Raw genomic sequence first — 20363 nt, forward strand, 5'->3', positions numbered from 1 at the left:
AATCATCTATACTGTTATCGACTTATTCTTATAACCACAGAAATAACCTTTCCAAAAAAGATATTAAAAGATATATCTGTAAAAAATAATTGAAAAAGAAATATCTATCCAGTCTGAGTTAAAAAGTTGAATAACCCTTATAAATAATAATATTATAAACATAAAACATTTTTTTCAACTTTCTCGGTATGTATTTATAATTGAAAACTAAGTGTTTATATTCCCATGATTTGTAAATGCTCTTAGCAGCAAGGCCAACTTTTAAAATTTTGATTGGACTTACAAGGAACCACCGGCTTTCCTAAGAATACTTCCGATATCTTAACTAAAATCGAAACAAAATTATTTTTTTACTTTGTATGATAGCAAATCCTTATATGACAATTTACGGTTAAAAAAGGTAACACTAGGTTACTTACATAAAAAATTACCTTTTCTGGATGTGCAAATTAGTTTTGAGGTCGACCACCGAAGTCTAAGAAGCGAGGGCCTGCACTAACAAAGTAGTGACATGAGCGACTCCCTGGCGCTTCTAAGTCCTCGAGTTTGATGAAGCTAGGTGTGAGTGGAAGGAATTTGTGACAATAACTATGATTGTTTTACAATTATCCTTCAAAGGAGCATGGCCTTCCGTGGTCCACCAACTTTACTTGATTGTATCCTTTCACCGAACTGTTCTAAACTTGTAAGAAACTTCTTAGTTTTAAGTTTGCTTTAGGTTTCTAATTACAACAAAAAAAATTTTGATTTCAAATGGTGTCGAAATTGAAAAAAGAATAGAGGTAACGCAATATTTTTTATTTCTTGTGCTAAACAGTTTAACAGTATACAATAGAAGTAAGGTAATAAAGAGGTAACAGAAGTAAGGTTGGAGGTTCCCAACAAAGCAGAGTCCTTAAACTATAGCTTATAGGTATGGGGTGAAATAAAACAAGAAAAATAAATTCCTAGCTTTTCCAATAGTTGTAGCAGATTTAGACTCTCGCTTGACTTGACTCTGCCACATCTGCTGGACAAGATAGAAATAATTTTTCACGCTTTATTTCAGTTTATAAAGGCAGCTGTCTACCTCCAGCTGCCCCCCCCCCCATCGTCTAATTTTTCCCGACTCTCCCCTAGTTCTTTTAATTACTATACAAAAGTAAATAAAGCTTTGAGAAAAAACAAAAAAATAAAAAGATAACCCCAAATATCATATAAAATATTATTATAGATATAACTTAAGAAGGAAATGTTTTTAACGTGGCCACTTAAAAATTTCTCAAGTTTGGTCCCGTTTTTCGCAGTCCAGTGCCGATTCTCTGGACCAGCGGTGGAAAATCTCTATTTTAGAAGACGTCAAACTGTTCAATTTCAAGACAAAATCGAAAATACCCCCCACCATTCCCCAAAAATAACACGCGGGATTCCTCCCCAGGGCCAAAGAGCAGGACTCGATTAAGGTATTAGGGGACCCTAGGCGAAATACTTTTTTGGTTCCCCTGTATTCAAACTTTGCAATTTACATTCCAACTGTACAACAAATTTGACCATTGACTTGAAAATAAAGTTGTTTTAGCCTTTAGCCCCTGGAATGGGGGGATCAGAATAGTATTATTTGCATGAGAGGAGAGGGCTTGTTGGCTCTAGGCAGGTCATGTTCATCCTTGCTTTGCATTTATAATGGAGCCCCACGTTCAATGAACTGGGCTAACTAATGAGCCTTGAATTAAATCAAGCATGTACTATAAAAAAGGTAAAAAATTGAAAAAAAAAAAGTAAACTCGGTGCGGGGCCCTGTGCGGCTGCATGGACCTAGAGCCGCCCCTGGAATTATAAATTCACTAAGCAGCAAAGAAAAATTAATTTACAATACATTCAAAATACAATAATTTATAAAATTGAATACAATATTATTTAGGATTCATTCATGCTAACTTTTTTTTATGAAGAAACATAGCACTAGAAATGAAAACCAGAGATGCAAATAATTTTTAATTAACAGAATATTTATTAAACTTTCAAAATATTCGTTTGGAAATTTAATTTTATGACCATACACACATAGATTAAAAACATTTCCAAAACTTACCCTTGATGTATAATATATTTTTATTACTGGATTTGCTGAAGCATCAATAAACTTATGGCTAGTTTTTCCTTGCATCAAAGATCTGCAACAAAAATTTTAAATATATCCTTTTTTTCTAGTTATCTTCATAAATTTAAGAGCACATATTTCATACTTTACTAACAAGTGCAAAACAGAAAAGAGTAAAATAGGTATACTGAAGTTAATAAAAGAATATTCTATTAAGAATATCTCTGTGCAGCAAATATTTAACAATGTTTTGCAAGAGATTCTCAGTTGATTCCTTATGTGTTACAAGATGTAGGGGGAGATGGGGGCTTGTTAGACCAGTCTCAATTATTTTAATACTATTGATATTTCTTATTTTAATTTATGACCAACAATTAGCCCGTATGGCCCTACAAATCCTATAATGAAATCACATGGTATAGTTATATTGAACAAGTTTTATTTCAGAGTTATTTCAATAGTGCTGATCAATTTTCAGAAATCTGAAACTTTTTTTTTTAATTTTTTTTATGGTTCTCATCAAAGTTGCAATAAATAAATTGAACTCTTCCTTTAAAGTAAGTTATTTTAGTTCATAATTAATGGCAGCCCTTTTATTTTTTGTTACAAAGAAAAAAATTATGACAGCATTTTTTCGAACCAAGAATACAGGTTCCGCTTTTTTACAGGGGCATGGTAGACCAGACCAAACTATACAAAGTAATTTATTCAAAAAAAAAAAAAACTCGTAAATCTCAGTAATTACTAGAGGTGGGCAATGTGGTTCTTTTTAATGATCTGTTCATCAAAGGATCATTCATTCTTTTGATCCGTTCATTCAACTCATTCATTTGAACGATTTCGTTCATTTAAAAAAAAGTTGCCTCTGCACAACAACATTCAACACGTACATTCAACACGTTTCATTAAATCATTAATATCCTTTGAAGCAAAGATAGCTAAAATTATCTAAAAGTAAGAAAATATGCCAATGAAAAGTGAATAAAAAAAACTGTATTCATGTTTAGATGTGTAAAGCAATTATAGTTAATTTTGTAATTTTGCAGTTGCCGAATAATATGTGTTTCCCATTCCAAAATTTGCAGGTTCCACTTTTGCATGTCAAAATATTAAGATATTAAATTTTTCCAGCTCAGTATTACCATAACTATTCAGTATTACTATTTATAACGAAAACTGTAACAACAAATACATCGGTAGCTAAGCCGGAGTACTGGAAAACTTAAAGAAAAATAATTATTAAATAAAAACAAAAATAAATGACTGAGCAAAAATCAAAAAGACTAAAAAGAAAACAATATAAGCCAAGTGACTTAGAATGTTGTTAAGTACTATTGAATAACTACACCACTGAAATAGTTTTATAATCAATACACATATAAGACAAATCATTAATTCAAAAGCAGAACAGAAAGATCAACAGTCGGCGCAAATTCAAGTTTTACGGGGTTCGTTGGTTGATCAAAAAGGAATGGGCCCCGACTGTTGATCCTTCTATTCTGCTTTTGAATTTATGATTTGTCTTATGTGTGTATCCATTATGAAACTATTTCAATGATGTAGAGATTCAGTAGTACTTAATAACATTTTAAGCTGCTGGGCTTATATATATTTTCTTTTTAGTATTTTTGGTTTTTACACAGTCGGGTTTTTTGTTTTTATTTGATAATTATTTTTTTTATTTTACACTTTCTAGTTAATTTTCATTGACATAGTTGTTATGATTATTAGACCGTAAAATCTTGTCATTTCATTGAGAGAGTTTCTATCGTGAGTATTGTTAAGTAACTTGCAGTGGTCTAAACTACTGATTATTAGTCCCTCTAGGAACCTAACCTGGCTTAAAGCTACATATGCTTGACCTTTGGCAAAAATGTGAGAACTTAATTCAACAACAATAGCCTGTATAACTCATTGACGCGAGCTTGGAAACGTCTTCAGTCAAATCTTTCTTGCAAAAAAAAAAAAAAAAAGCCCTTTAAGAGAATACACGTCACGAAACTCAATCCCCTGAATTACGACAGAAACAAATGTAACATGTTGGAGTTGAAAATCGAATTAGTAGATTTAGTAAAGAAAAAATTCAGTCGGCAAAAACGCTACCCGCATTTGTCACAAGCAGTGTCGCACGCAGGTAGCATGCGACATGATCCTAAACTTACAATATGTGGCCACTGCTTATTGATATGGTGAATTTTTATTACTGTCTTGTGTATAGTGACATGTATAGTGACACTCTCAAGGTTAAGACAAATTGAATCATCAAAACTGGATAAGCCATTTAGCCTCTACAACGCCACGTAGGATCAAACATACATACATACATAGACTCATAAAAACATTACCCTCCTTTGCATCGAGCATGCACAGTCGGGTAAAAAAGACTTGCCTAAAAATATTAGATAGCTTCAAAATTATTTCACAGTGCCGATGAAAACAGAAAAAAATAACTCAACACTTTTTAAACTGGGGGGGGGGGGGAATAGAGTTATAGGGAAACGGCACCAGTAACAGACATGCTCAATACACCGGTCTCAGGTTAACTCAATTTTCTGAGCTTTTTAATGTATTTAGAATTTTTAACTATTTTCCTCTCATACTACTACATCTCATCTAATGATTGGCTGCCTCTAGATCTCCCAGCAACATCAGTTTTACCCGCCCAAAATTCTTATTATTTAAATTCAAAATTATGACTGTCTGTTACTGGACCCTTGTCTGTTACTAGTGCCTATGCCATAATCCTTATTAAAAATCTCTGGATATTGAATAAAAAATAAGCGACTTGGAAATCGCCAAGCAAGTTAAAAATGAAGCCAAACCAATATAGATGGTAGTTGATATGGATGTTTATAACACAAAGGGATCGCCAGAAAAAAGTAAGTAAAAGGTATTTTTAGAAATAATTTTGCCGATAAAAAATATGAGAAGGATTTTAGCAGGTTGTGGGACCGGAAGTGGAATGTCCAAACATTTTATTAGTAGTCCAAGCAAATCATTCAAAACATTACTTATTGATACATTGGAAAATTACAAATAAACTGCAACGATTTTAGAAAAATGACGAATAAAGCAGAAAGTAAAAAGGTTTGAATGAATATACAGTACTCGCTACAACGCGATCCGACTTGCGCGAAATGGCTATAACGCGAGTTTTTCATGAGTAATGAATTTTTTATTGCTGACCCAAATTACTCGTTTGCAACATGAAATTTTTTGGAAAGGAGCAGCGGAGCTTTAGAATGGGCTTCGTTGACACTAAATATTGGTTTCGTGAATAGACTTTCAACTTTTTAGCATCACTGACAGCGGAAGTTTACACATTGTAATAGTCTAAACAACGCTTTGCTTTAGTACCGCTCCGATTCTGAACGTTTTTTTTTCCTTCTTATGAATGTTGATAAAACAAAATGGTTCCCAAACAAGAAATTTCATCTCAAGTTAGAAGAAGTGGAAAGAAAAACAGAAAATTTCTGACAATTCAAGAAAAGGCAAAGATTCTCGATGCTTAAACAATTATGAAGTGCCTCGAAGGTAGCACGACAATTTGGTATGAGTTAATCTTCGATACGTACAATTAAAGTTCCAGAAAAGGAATTCGCAAAAGTTCAAAACTTAGTTTTAATAATGAAGCTCGCAGAGTAGGTCTGAGCAAAATACAAACATAATGAAAATGGAAGCCAGGCCAGAAATAGTGGTGTTCCCACACAGTATAAACTTCATAAATTTTTAAATCATAATTAAAATTACGATATCTACTGTTCAGTGAGTGCTATTATAATACAGTAATGTTCTTTCCGTAAGTACCCAACTGTTTAAGTACATGTATCTTATTGAACATTGATTTTGTGCTTCATAACAGAGTAATCATGTTAAATAGTAACGTTTTTTCTAAAATACAGTAAAAGGTCAGTTCTTTATAAAACATACAGTAATATATAGCTAAGAAATGGTTTGAAACAAGTTGAGGGTTGTTAACACATGTCTGAAATAATTGGGTATGCTTATAAAAAAATTCTAAACATACGTTGTTCCACAACGCGAAATTCCGACTTACGCGAGGGGCCTTGGAACGCATCCCTCGCGTAAGTCGGGATCCGACTGTATTGTATTGCACTAAGAAAAAGGAAATTTGAAATTGACTGAGAGTTAAAAATTTGAAGAGGAATGTAATTGAAAAAAAAATTTAATTTGAATTTTGACATCTTGAATTAAAATTATGTTTTTCGCAATCACGAGTGTGTGTGTGTGTGTACGTAGGCGTGTTTGTGTCTGTGTGCAGGCACGAGTGCGTGTGTGTGTGTATGTATGCATCTGTGTGGAGGATAGAGAGGCAACCTAGAGATGGTTCTCTCTAGAGGAGCAGTATCGAGAGGGGGTCCGATCGACGGTGGTGCTGCAGAGGAAGGCGGGGGGGGGGGGGGGGGAATAAAATCAAAAGACACCAAAAACAGTCAAATGAGAACAATAACCAATGTGATTGCTCAAAAGAAAAACGATTTTATCAGAAATACATCAATACAATGTTCCAAACTGCTCACGGTTAAAAGGAACGGTCGTTCATTTTTTAAGTGAACGAACGGATCTGTTCATTTTAAGAATTTGTTCTTTTTGACCCGTTCGTTCATGAACGACACATCCCTAATAATTTCAACATTATTCTAATTTTATGTGCATCATAATTCATTTGTTGTTACACATGTTTGGAGATAATAATAAAATAAAATTAGGAAAAAACAAACAAAAGTATATATTATAATTACTGCACAAACATAGTTATTAGCTAATTCCCTTGTGTACGTATAACCTAAGATGAAATTGATATTTTTAAAAATATAGAAAACATAATATTTCATATATTGCTACACTAAAAACATAATTAATTATATGGTATAAGCAGGTGCGTGCACAAAAATTTTAGGGCTCGTCACAAATGACTTTTATTCCCCCCCTCCATATTGTTTAACCCTATATTTCACATCTTATTTTAAAAAATGTTGGGCCCCCTTCAGCTCGGGCCTGAGCCAACAGGTGGGCTCCCCCCCCCCCTGTGCACACGCCTGGATATAAGAATGTTTTAATGTAATAAATAAATATAATTCAAATAAAATTTAATTTTGATTGCATAACAAGTGCACTGTAAATACAAAAAAATAATAGAAAAAGAAATTAGTTTGTATTGATAGAAGAAAAAAAAAAGAAATTGTATCTTGTTCGAATCATTTCTTAGTCTTGATTAGTCATATTGCAAATCCTACAAGCAGGCATTGAGTGCACTAGGCATTAGTAGTCAGCTTGTCTGTTTTTAGATAGTACATGGTCACATTAGCTATCAAAAGGTCATATTTCAGCATTTTGCTGCAGGAATATGCTTAGTACTTTTTTGAAGATCTGCTATTAAGAAACTACTTTACCAAATCTTTTATGTACATCTTAGAACTTTTATGGTGTTTTATCCATTGTGATTAATTTTTTAGTTTATGTCTGCAGCAGTTTTTTTAATTCTTGCCATGTAAAATTAATGTTAAAAAAAATCGAAACAAACTCACACTTGCTGATGAATCCAATGGCTTGCAATATCAATTATCATACTTATTTGAAAGAGAATCATCCATTTTGGATAAAAGCAGGACAGAACAACAAGCAGGCACATGGTTGCACACCGATCGGTAAGTTGGTCCAATAAAGCTCCAAATTTAGTACCTGAATGAAAATATTTTTATTATAAAAATAGCTCATTTCATGTATACATGAAATACACCGCTAACTCAGTTATTTCCAGCCGAGGATTGCAGTTTCGTGCTTATTAGCACTCAACAGCCCTGCATAGGAAAGTGACTGAGCTGGAGATGGAAAACCTCTTAAGGAAGCCAAGAGTGCCAAACAAACTGGTAGCTAATATAGAATTAGTAGACCAGACGAGTGACCGAAGCAATGGTTCGGTTCAACTCGAAGATTGAAGGCAAGGCATGGTATATTCAGTAAATTACCGCCCATTTGCCAGGGCTAAAGCAGAAATACATGAAATACACCGCCAACTCAGTCATTTCCAGCCGAGGGCTGCAGTTTTGTGCTTATTAGCACTCATCAGCCGGGCATAGGAAAGTGACTGAGTTGGAGATGGAAAACCTCTTAAGGAAATCTCATTTCATGTATGACTTATCTCCATAAATAACAAGAACAAGAGGCACAGGTCCCTCTAAACTACTCATTCTGAAAAAGGATTCTAATCTTTTCAATATTGAGTATAAATTCAGAAATCGCCAAGAGGGAGAATATACAGCATCTGAACCATAAATTCTGATACGGTAAAACCAGGGTTGGGTTTTGGACTGTCCAAAACTGGTTTAGGGCAGGACAGGTGGTTTTTTACCGTCCAAAACTGTCTAAAACTGTCCAAAAGTGTCCGAAACTGCCTTAAACTGTCCAAAACTATCTTAAAGTTAAAGGGGTGTAATCTAATCAATTCGTTTTCACTGCAATATTCATTATGCATAAATAAAGATATTAATGAGGTTTAATTAATCAGTATTTGATAATATTTTTCTCCAAATTCTTATTTAAAAAACATTTTGCTTAAAAAAAATTGCCAATAACTTTTTCACAAAAACTTATTTAACAGTTGGTAGAGTTTTGAAAGGAAATTCACAACACTACCAAAACAACTAATTTCAGTTCCATTCATAACGCAAAGGAATATTATTAAATGTACAATATTTAGGTGCAAGAAAAAAGCTAAATTTTTTAAATGGTTTTTGCAAATAAGTTTTACATGATTTTTTAACAAAAATCATTTTGTAAATCTTAGATTAAAGAACAAGAAATTGATGATTAAACACTTATATTATAGAACTTGTGCTATTCTTTTTTTTAGTTTACGTTTTTAATATACATTCTGTAACTAAAAAAAAATTGTAATTTATTGCATTTAAGTCAATTATTGCACTATATTTTGAACACTTTCTTTTGCACACATGCATAAATGTCAAAAAATTTAGTTTATGCAAAAAAAAAAAAAAAAAAAAAACTCCTGCATACAAATTGAAATTTTTAATGAAGAATTTAATAATTTCTACTTAACTAGATTAAAATCAGCCGCATAAATAAGTTACATATATATTTATACCTGAATGTTGACATTAAATAAATATATTAAAATAGTCAATAAAATAATTTTGACACTTTTTGTTCTGTTTTTGATATTTTCTCACAAAATAGTTTTGGACATTTTCGGACACAAAAGTTTTGAACAGGATGGTAAAAACCTTGCCAACCCTGCTTTCATTTGCACACATGCATAAACATAGGGAAATTTTGCCCTATTATCAAAAATAAATAAACTTATGCATAAAAATTGAAATTTTTATCAAGAATTCAACTCCTATGCAACTAGATTAAAATCAGCTGCATAAGTAAGTTGAATGTTCTCATTGAATAAATGTTCAATATAAAACATTACTTTGATACATTTTATTCTGTTTTTCGATGTTTTCTCACACAATACTATTTTTCTTAAAATATAGTTTTGGACACTTTCGGACAGTTTTGGACACTAGGGACAGGACGGTAAAAACCAGGGTTTTTTACTATGGTTTTTACCGGTAGTGTCCAAAACCTTGCCAACCCTGGGTAAAACCCCTCTAATGCGGACAATAAACAGACATTTTTCTGTCCGCAATATAGGGGTGTCCGCAGGACAGGGGTTTAATTATGTTATTTGCCTTGGAATCGGGGAATTAAAAACTGTCTGCATTAGAGGGGTGCTCGTTAGAAGGGGTTTTACTGTATATAACAATTCTTAAATCCTTTAAAGGTTGAAAAAAAAAAGTTTTTCAGTTTTTGATTTTTAATGCATTTTAAGGATCTCTAAAAAATATATTTTCTTAATAGTTTTCGGAAGAATTAGGATAAAAAAAATTTCTGCTGCTCCTCAGCTCGTATTCAAACTCATTATCCTTACATAACTCGGAGAATGTTCCATTGGAATAGAAGCTGGCTAACTTGGGTGTTATAGATTTGAGAGTCATTTTGACGGTAAGTAAAATCTTCGAAACTTTGATCAAAATTAAGATAAATGAACATTCTGGAGAATAAGAAAGAAAGTATAGAAACTAGCTGAGAAGGGATATTGTTGCTTATTAAACCTATTACAGATGCTGGGAAAAGCTTCCAGGGTTTTAAAAAAAAACACTATTGATGATGAAAACATATGTGATGATGATTTGCATATGACATTACATATATATTGATAATTTATTTGAATATGATGTTATTCAATTGACAATGAAGAATACATAACACTGCTTTAAGTAGATTTATTTGAATGGATTTTTAAGTGGAAAGAGTAAATCATAATATGTTGTTCAATGTTAGGTTATCTCAAGTCCTACACAATGGAAATAACATGCAAACTAATAATGAGATCTGTCATTAGAGAAGCAAAAACAGCTTGGACTGCACATGTTAATAAGTTAACAGATAGCTTTAATGCTTTAATTCAGCATTAGAAATGCTATGAATTATTGTAAGGAAGTTCTTATGCTATTGTACAAAAATTTGACAAGACCTCAAGTTGCCATTTTGAATTTTTTTTAGACAGGAGGGCAGGGGTGGGGGGCAAAAGATATGTATTATGTTAAAAAACAACAAAAACTATATCCAATAACATTGTCGTTGAACAAATTGATGCTCCTGTTGACCACAGCAGTGTTATGATGCTATTGTTCCACTCTCAGTGCTTTATCCTAGTGGTAACAGTTCTTTCATTTCTGCCATGAAAATGTTTCTTTTACTACCTTTCTTTAAACCTTTCACCCGATGAAATTTCTTCAACTACTTATTCTTGCTACTCTCTGTGCAGTTCTTGAAGCCCTTCAATCGTCAGCTCATTTCTGTGGTCTTTGAATTAACTCCTATCTGTGCCAGTGTATGAATAGTGAATAAGAGTACGAATGACAAGTTCAGTTTTAGTTGAACAAATTGTGGGCTGCGAATAACAAGTTGTACAAGTAGAAAGGCGAATGTGAATGGTGTAGTTCTACGGTGAAATTTTTCTTCAAGAAACTTCAGTAGAGCACTTAGAGAAACATATCTTAGTAAATATTTGGTATTTATCCGTTAGCCGGATGCAAGCAAAAATCGCCAAATGATTACGTCCAACACCAAGCGATGATACGCCCAACAAGGGTTGTAAGAAAATTTGCGGATTTCTACATCAATTTGGTGAATGATCGCTTGCCGTTGGGTGTAATCATTTGGCGAGTTTCGCTTGCACCTGGCTGACAGAAAAGACCCAAATATTTATATGCAATTTTGTTTTCTTAAGTATGAGTCTATTTCTGTTTTGCTTTAAATTGTTCATACATATTTCGTAAGTTCAATTTTAACAATATATAAATCATACTAAAGTGTAGATAAATTCAGAATAAAGGGAAAAAAAAGAAATACACACCTTGATTCAACCATCTTGCTGCATAACCATCAAAAGCATCTAGTAGCCCACTTAGCAAATAACAAATGGTGGCTTTTATGTGGTCAAATGGCATGAAGTAGAATGAAATAATGGCAAGAATAATTCTCACATAACCTGAAAGTAGGAGTAGAAAATAAGCTTTTTTGAAATAAACTCATACATTTGGACCCTGATTTAATGAACCTCCATTTAACGAATTTCGCTATTTAGCAAATTTTTCTTTTCCTGCAACTATAAAATGAAGGCAAAACCCCCTATTTACCAAATAATAATAAGCCCCAAAATAACAAATTATTTTAACACCCAAAATATTTTTTTTTTTAAATTTGAGTTAGGAAACATTGGATTATTTTCAAATGTTACATCAATATTGTCCGAAGCAGAAAAACTTTCCTTTTGGTATCAGCAGTTTTTGACAGGCGAGGGGGCAACCAACGAATAGCGATTCTAATGCTGAAAGCGATAGTGAAACTCAAATTAAAACTGTTACTTCTTCAAATGCTTTACATGATTTGGAAACTGTAAAAACATATCCCATGCAGCAGACTGCAAAAGACATAGTATTTTTTTCTCTCCATAAAGTTAAAAGAGAACTATTTGGAGTCAAGTACCAAGGAAATTGTCCAAACATCTATTACTCAGTAGTTTAAAATTTCAAATTAACTAGCGTGTAATAAGTTGTGGAATACTGAATAAATAGTGTAAACTTTCTAATTATGGATATTTTTGCGCAGTTGCTTATTAGGAGTTTTAGTTAAGTGCATATTTTAATAATTTTTTTCACACCCCGATATTACGAATAACCTTGATTTCAAGAGGAGCTGCAGGAGGATTTAGATTATACTAGAGAACCCGAAAGACTCTGTCCAAACTTTGTAAATTGAAAAATTAAAAAAATTTCAATAAACCATCAAGTTTTGAATCGTTTTGTTGAAAAAAATAAGTAAAAAGAAAATGTTACCCATCTAGATCAAACGGGAAATCCTGTTGCAACATCCTCTATATGAAAAAGAATAAAACAATCGAAACGATATCGTGTAAAAAAAATGATAAAGGTAAAAACAGAGTTCTCTGAATAAGCAAAAATCACTTATTCCCCTCCCCCTCTCGATGTAAAATAAACACATTCATCAGCAAAAATGGCTAAACACTCTTTAAAAACGAAAAACAATTATTTGCAACTTGAAATATTTCGCCAAATAAACAAAAATACAATGAATTACATCAACAGTAGATTTAAAATGTAAACATATGATCATGCAACTCTATTGTTTATTGCCAAAGTCACCAAGTCACCACGTTATTGTAATCCAGCCGATCAGTAAGCGAAGCCAACTCTGACCGATTAGAGATCCGATCTTTTGAACCAAAACTTTTTAACTTCATATATTGCCTAATTTGTTCTTTCCACCAAAGATAAAGATCTTCCACTGCACTAATCTTTTGTGCACAGAACTACCCTGTTGTAATTTATCTGGACGAAAGTAAAATTTGTTTCGTCTTTAAATTCCATCATCTCTTTCTTTAATAATGTACTGATTAGTTTGATAATCCTTAAAGTATTCTTGACATTAATGCCAATACTAAGATGGATTTGAGCGATGCCGTCGCAACACATTGCGACGGTAACGATTTGAGCTGAGAAACAAATGTTGGTAGGTACGGTATTTTCTGATCATTTGGTTAGGAATACCTAAAGCACCGATCCGGTCACATAGTTCAACTACGACGACAGAACACACGTTTTGCGTGAACCTTCCATTACTTTACTTTAAAATATATTACGGGACCTAAAATCATCTTGATTTCAAGAAATGAAGGCTTCACTCTCTTTCTTTACGTTTTATCTATTCTCAATTGACATATTACAGTAGGAAATTTCATTACAAAAAGCAGAGCTAGCTTTCTTATTGTCCTTTGGCAACGGGTTAAATATTTATTTCAGTTCTCGCTCAACAATAGGTTAAAATAAATATTAATCATTTGGGAGATATAACTATCCAATGTTTTAATGAATTAATTAACAGAAACATTTCCGATTCGATCCATTGCGCTTCGAAACCATACTTGCCACAACTTAAATACACACAAAAAATTTGATCAAAATCGGTCCAGCCATTTAAAAGCCTTATGGTGACAAACGCACGCACAGAAGATTTTTAAATATTAAGATTACTAAGTGGGCGGATAGATGGGGTATGGCAGTTAATGTAGGGAAATGTCAAGTGCTACACTTAGGTCATGGAAATAAGCATACAAGTTATCTTTTACAGGGTTCAATCATTAGTCAGGCAGAAAATGTTATTGATCTGGGAATCTTGATAAATCAGGACTTAGTTTAGTCAACAAGACAACTGGACAAGTTTAGTCAACAGTGCAATATTGCAAGTAACAAAGCCAACAAGATGTTTGGGTTTATCAATAGATCTATTTCAAACAAATCTAAGAAGGTTCTTCTGCTTTTATATAGGAGTTTAGTAAGGTCCCATTTGGAGTATGCTGTGTAGTTTTGGTCGCCTTATCTGAGGAAAGATATTTGTGTATTGGAAAGGGTTCAAAGAAGGGTAACTAGACTAGTAAGGGGCATGGGTGGAGTTAGACTTTTGCGTCTAGGGGGGCTAAGCCCCAGAGTCGTCACTTGAGGTTGACATGCTTCACTCACTCTGCTTCCACATCCATAGGCTACATATTGGTGACCCAACTACCAGGCCCGGATGTGCCATGTACATACCCGCAGACCCCCCCGGTACAGAAGCCCATGTCCTTAAAGGACACAATGGCCCAAGAAATAAAAAAAAAAAAAAAACATAGCATTAAGACTTATTAACGTTGCAAATATACACTGCTGGCCACTTGGGAGAGGCTCTACAGATTTTGCTGCAAAGGGCCCAAAATTTACAGATCCGGGGCCTGCCAACTATTCAACAGATGGCGTCATGTAACTCAGCAACGGTACCCATCAACAGAAACAAGCTGCAACTCAAGTCTCGTTGCTTACGTCAGAATGCCTGGCTTTTCGGTGCCCCATCTTTGTTCCGAACCTTGAAGCCTTTTTGATTCAGCAGTGAAGCACTGGTTTAGCATCACAAAAGTTCATGGGTCAAACCCTGCCTTGGACACATCTCTCACTCTTCAGGTCCACATCCCCCGTATGCCACAAACGCAATTGAAGGCCATTTTTTATGATGTTAGGAGAAAAAAAAAGGGGTTTTGGAATTTTGATACGGAAAATTTCAGAAATTGAAGTCTAAAAACCCAGTTTTAGGACGGGGGGGGGGGGGGGGGGGGCTTCCCACAATGAATTCTATAAAAATGAAGTCTAAAAAATGCAATTGTTGGCCATTTTTTCCAGTGTTAAGAGAATTGATGCATTTGAAGAACTCTCCCTCAACTTTTCAATATAGAAGTTTCCAAAGATACAATTTATATCAGCCTAAATGATAGTATGAGATGGCGGCTCTTCCCCAGAAAATTTCCTTAATTGATTTTCTAAAAATGCAACACTAGAACTCTTTTAATGACATTAAGCGAAAGCATGAGGTTCAGAATTCTCCCCTGGAAATGCGTTGACATTGGAGGACCAGAAAAGCAATTTTTGATGCTTTTTTATCTTCCCTTGGAAAATTTTCCAAACTGAAGTCTTAGAAACAGGATTGTATAATCCGACTTTGCTGACGTAGGGGAAGGGATGGTTTATTGGAATTGCTAATGCAGAAAAAAAAAGTGCAATTTATTTCTTTGAAGGAAGGCTAGATGCCAAAAGTAAAAAAATATTTTTAAAGAAAATTCTTTTTTTTTTCTTAAAAAAAACCATGTGTGTGGGGGGGGGGAGGGGTCGAGTGCACTTGTGATCTGGCCCCCTCACTTTTTCAAGGCATGAGTCGCCACTGAGGGCCATTGATCTTCATTAGGGACTAATAAATTGACTAGGACCAGCCTAGCTGGGCCAAGAGCCTGTTGCTGGTCGTCATATTTGTATTTGATTTAACGTATAAAAGTTTAGGTCCCGATGAATTCGTTAACTCGGGGTCTGACTGAATTTATATTTAAAGATAATTTAAAATACTCGTATGGACTATTACAGAGACTGTTTATCCTTTAAACAATATATATTGTATTCACAAAACTATATCAGAAAAAAAATTCTTGTGTTTTAAGTGTTCTATTTGAAACACATTATGTTCTGAACTATCTTTCAACACCATAATTTTCAGGATAATAATGCCTTTTTGAACTGTCAGAAGAAGTATTCTATCTCATTCGTCGTGAACAGTGTTCCAGTGTCGTGTGAGGGTTGTGGGACGACCAGTAGCGTACCTACGGGATCTGGCGCCCCTGGCGAACTTAAGAAATTGCGCGCACCCTCCAGAAGGGCACCAATGGGAAGTCACTGTGACCTCTCTTTTTTGTGAGGAGGTGGGGGGGGGGGGGGGCATTTGTCTAATCACTGATTGATTGAATAAATTAGGAGACATTGTTGTAATTTCAATATTCTTATTTTCTGTTGGTAAATTGTTTTCAATGATGCCCAATGTTCCTTCGCAGTATATGAATGTATATGTGTGGATGCTGAAATTTTATCATTTGATAAAATTGGGATTTCATTTGGAAAAATGAGAATTTACCGCCTTCCCAAAAAATTTAGTTCTCCCCCACCATTTCACATATAATAATATAAACTCGATAAAACCAATAGGGTCTGGTGGGGGAAAGTGGTCAATGGGGTAAAGTGGTCATACGTCAAATAAATGGCCATAGCTTGGAAATAAATGTTAGAATGAATGTGAAAATTTTATTTTAGAGTAAGGCAGTTAGAAACTACATTTTGAATATAAAATTTTACAACTGGCAAAATTTTATTCGGTAAAAAAAAATATTTCGTGTGAACATGAAAAATTTTAAAATTTAAACACCTATTTTAACATTCTTGGGAAATTTTGTTTGTTAGAATTAGGAACAGATTGACTGTACAGGAAGCTTTCTACATGTCTCAAGAACTCTTACTCATTAGCAGTTAGCTGAATCTATTTTAGATCATTTTTTAGAACAATTTAAGTTAGATGGGGTAAAGTGGTCATAATATTAGGCTTAACAAATATTGTTCCTCTAATGTCACTTAATCTTTAGGTATAAGGCAGATACAAATTAAATATTAATTTTACTTAATATGTATTGTTTTTACAGTAAACGGGGTTAAATATACGAGTATATGTATATATATACGCATATATGCTCGTGTAGACATGTCTATAGACGTACTCACATATATGCACCAATAAATACGTATATGGGTATCTGCAAGTATTTTTTATCTATACAGCTATACATTCTACTATACACGTATATGCTCGCTTATACTTGTATATATAAGAACACTTATATATACGCGTACGTACTCGAGTAGACACTTACATACAAGCATATGATATAAAAGTATACAGGGTGAGTTTACATTCCTGAGCAAATTATTAAAAGGCATTAGAGGAGAGAATAAGAAGTAAGAATAAACAAGGAACATATGGTCACAAACACAATGCTGACGTGCTACGTGCTACATGCACGCAAAGTGAGAAATTGATGGATGCAAAAAAAGTCACAAATTTATATATATATATATATATATATATATATATATATTACACAAAAAAAATTTTACACAACATTTTAGGACTTGAGAAAATTTTAAAGCGATTGATGAAATTTGCGGCCTTCAGCTGTAATACATGCGTTGCATTCACAGATCCCTCTCTGTTGCAATAACGAGACTTTTGAAACACTTTCATCAGCCGCTGTGCCTTTGTTGCGATGCGTGTATTAAAGCTGCTACAGACCGTAACTTTCAACAACTGCTCTAAATATTTCTTAAAAACTAAAACGTTAGGTAAAATCATCTTTGTGCAACAAATTTCTGCCTTGCTTTGCATCCATCAGTTTCTGTCTTTGTGTGCATATAGCGCGTCAGTGATTATAACTTTCTTATGATTCTTTGCTTCTTATCCTCCTCTCTCACACCCCTTTGATTTTTGCCCAAGAGCTTAGATTTACTCTGTAGGCCGACATGTATATAAGCGTATATTATCGTTACACATACAGGGTCCATTATGAAAGTAATGAGCATAATGTTATTGTGATGCGACGATAGATGGCAGCACGGTAAAACCGGCTGGGAAATGTGGTGCGGGATATGCCCTTTCAATGCATCCAGTCGTCAGTTGCTTTCGAGCAGTGTGAGCGGAGATAAGTGCCTCCGCTTGAAGTATGTTTTCAACATAACGCAATGGAGTAACATAACGCAATGGAGCGTTCGCTTGAACAATGATACGCCATAAAGTTTTGCGTGAGGTTTGGAAAAAATGTAACCGAAACATTCCAGATGCTGCAAGAAGCCTTCAAAGACGATTGCATTTCAAGATCACAGTCTGGGAAGTGGCACAAGGCATTCAAAGAGAGCCAGGAGGAGGTCGCCACAAACCCCGTTATGGATGTCCCCCCCCCCCTCCGGTGATCCCTCACCACCTTACAGTCCCTACTTAGCTTCATGTGACTTCTTTTTGTTTCCACGACTCAAGAGAGAGAGAGAGAGAGAAGAAAGGAAAACATTGGGGAACCTTGGGAAACATCGAACAACATGTTACAACGTTCCTGAGAGGCATTCCCTTGGAAGAGTTTCAGGGTGCCTTTCAGGCGTTGCAAACACGTCTCCGCAAGTGTATTGATGCAGGGGAATGTATTTTGAAGAATATTGAACATTTGTACAAATTACGATCAATAAATATATTTTGCCAGTAAATGCTCATTACTTTCATAATGGACCCTGTACATGTACTGGTATATACATGTTAATGTACGTATATATGTCTATACAGGCATATAATCGTGTTTACACGCATACATGCCTATATACTCGTGCTTCCATATTATATATAAGTGAGTAGACATGTGCAAAGATGCACTGGATGTATCCACGAATTAACTTGTGTACACTCGTATATGTATGTATGTACACTTATATATGCGTATATACGTCTACAATACACATATATACTCAAGTATGCACGTATTTTCTCGAGATACAAGTGTATACGCGCATATGATGTTCGTTTATACGCTTATATCCTTGTATATACACGTGCCACGTACATATACGAGACACGTATATACATGCAGTGGCGTAGCTACGGCATCTGCCGCCCGGGACGGTCCCTCAATTTGCCGCCCCTTTACTTAGACGTACATAGACTCTTTACCACGCGTAATCAGAGCGCCAAAGAGCTGAAAAATCGTACTACTGGGTCAGTTTTTCGTCAAGTTGACAGATTGAATCATAGACGACTAGTAAGGGCGGGGGGGGGGGGGGGGGGGGGGCAACATCCCCCTCGCTTTTAAAAGTTTAGGGGGGGGTTGCCCCTCCACTTCTCACTTAAAAACTACCGATTATTCAAAAATGTATACTATTTATCGGTTCACATATTTAAAGAATGAAGAACTGACTTAATAAATATTGGTTATATAAAGGTCCTTTAATATAACGTTGAACTTCAATTCATAAAAAAGATCTGTAGAGATTCCACCCTCTTAACTTGCCCCTCCCCCTTCCCTCCAAAACATTTCCTTTGACCCTTCACTTTTTTGGTGCACCATCCACCTATGGATTGGATCGTTGTTCACCTACAATTTTCATCTAGAAAGATAATCATCAGCAGGAAAAGTAACTACATTTTTAAAGAAAAGTTCTAGAAGTAACATAATGGCATAATGTATTGGATTAATTAAAGCCGATTTTTCTCAAATCTCAATTTTGCTTTCTCAATATGATGCTTTTATCTTCTTTATTATATAAAATCTCAAGACCTATTAACCATTCATAGCTTTAAATAAGGTAAAAGAATTTGAGGTAATTGAAGTTGTGATTGGACATTAATTGAAACTCAGTATTTTAATTAAAAATCAAAAATATACTCAACATATTTAAAACTAGGAATTTGAATAAAACTATAACATTTTTAGGCATTACACTGATTAAATTAGAAATAATCGTGAAATAAGAATAGCAAGGAAAGTTTTAAAAAATATTTAATAGATAACTGATAACTGAGTACACAAATGAATAACATGTGTATTAGGGTGGTCCTTATTTTTGAATTTGCAGATATTTTACGCGATGCCCCCTCAATTTGTTCCATTGTACAAATAAATGATCCTTGCAAAATTTTAAGTCAATCCATTAATATTAACACGTGCTCCTAGGGCCCCCTTTTTTGAGTTTCGAAGAAAAAATTGCGGATTTTCTCATTTTTATGTAAAAATATTCGTACGTTTTATAATTAAAGTAATTTTGAACCCCAATAGGTGCTGCTAATTCCAGATCGACCATTCTCTCACTTTCATTCTGTAAAATTTAACATATTACAGAGAATAAAATGTACATCAATGGCCTTGGGTCAAGCGTATCGCTCTTCTGCGCTTGTTCCAACCATGCAGCAGGGGAACGTTTCTTCCAATCAAGATGGACACAAGGGATTCTATAGGTCATTAATGAATGACCTAGGCCATTAATGAACGATCTTTGAGAACAACAAATTGCCTCCTCCAGGCTTTGGAGGTGTTGATTTACAAAATTCCCTGTGTATGTAATAGGTGTGGCAAATAGAGTCGCAAGGTTTCAATGATATAAATATAAGTAATTGCAATTATATTTTAATTCGCTGTTCTTTAGTTATAAACATACCTAAATGCTTATGCAATTTTTAATTTTTAAAATATAAATTTCAAAAAAAACTAGATTACTCCTAACATAAAAATATACTGTAT

The 20363-nt window shown here is 34.2% G+C and overlaps 1 protein-coding gene across 1 annotated transcript in view; it reads right to left on the reverse strand.

Moving 5' to 3' along the window:
- Positions 1-20363, reverse strand: part of LOC129221585 (CDP-diacylglycerol--inositol 3-phosphatidyltransferase-like) — a 57051-nt gene that overhangs the window by 17372 nt on the left and 19316 nt on the right. Inside the window, exons 2-4 of the mRNA XM_054856099.1 lie at positions 11532-11666; positions 7630-7783; positions 2072-2153 (exon numbers count right to left, since the gene is read on the reverse strand). Coding sequence (XP_054712074.1) covers positions 2072-2153; positions 7630-7783; positions 11532-11666 — 371 coding nt within the window. The remainder of the gene's footprint in view (positions 1-2071; positions 2154-7629; positions 7784-11531; positions 11667-20363) is intronic.

The sequence above is a fragment of the Uloborus diversus genome, chromosome 1 (genome assembly GCF_026930045.1).
Source record: "Uloborus diversus isolate 005 chromosome 1, Udiv.v.3.1, whole genome shotgun sequence".
In the NCBI taxonomy this organism is placed as follows: Eukaryota; Metazoa; Arthropoda; class Arachnida; order Araneae; family Uloboridae; genus Uloborus; species Uloborus diversus.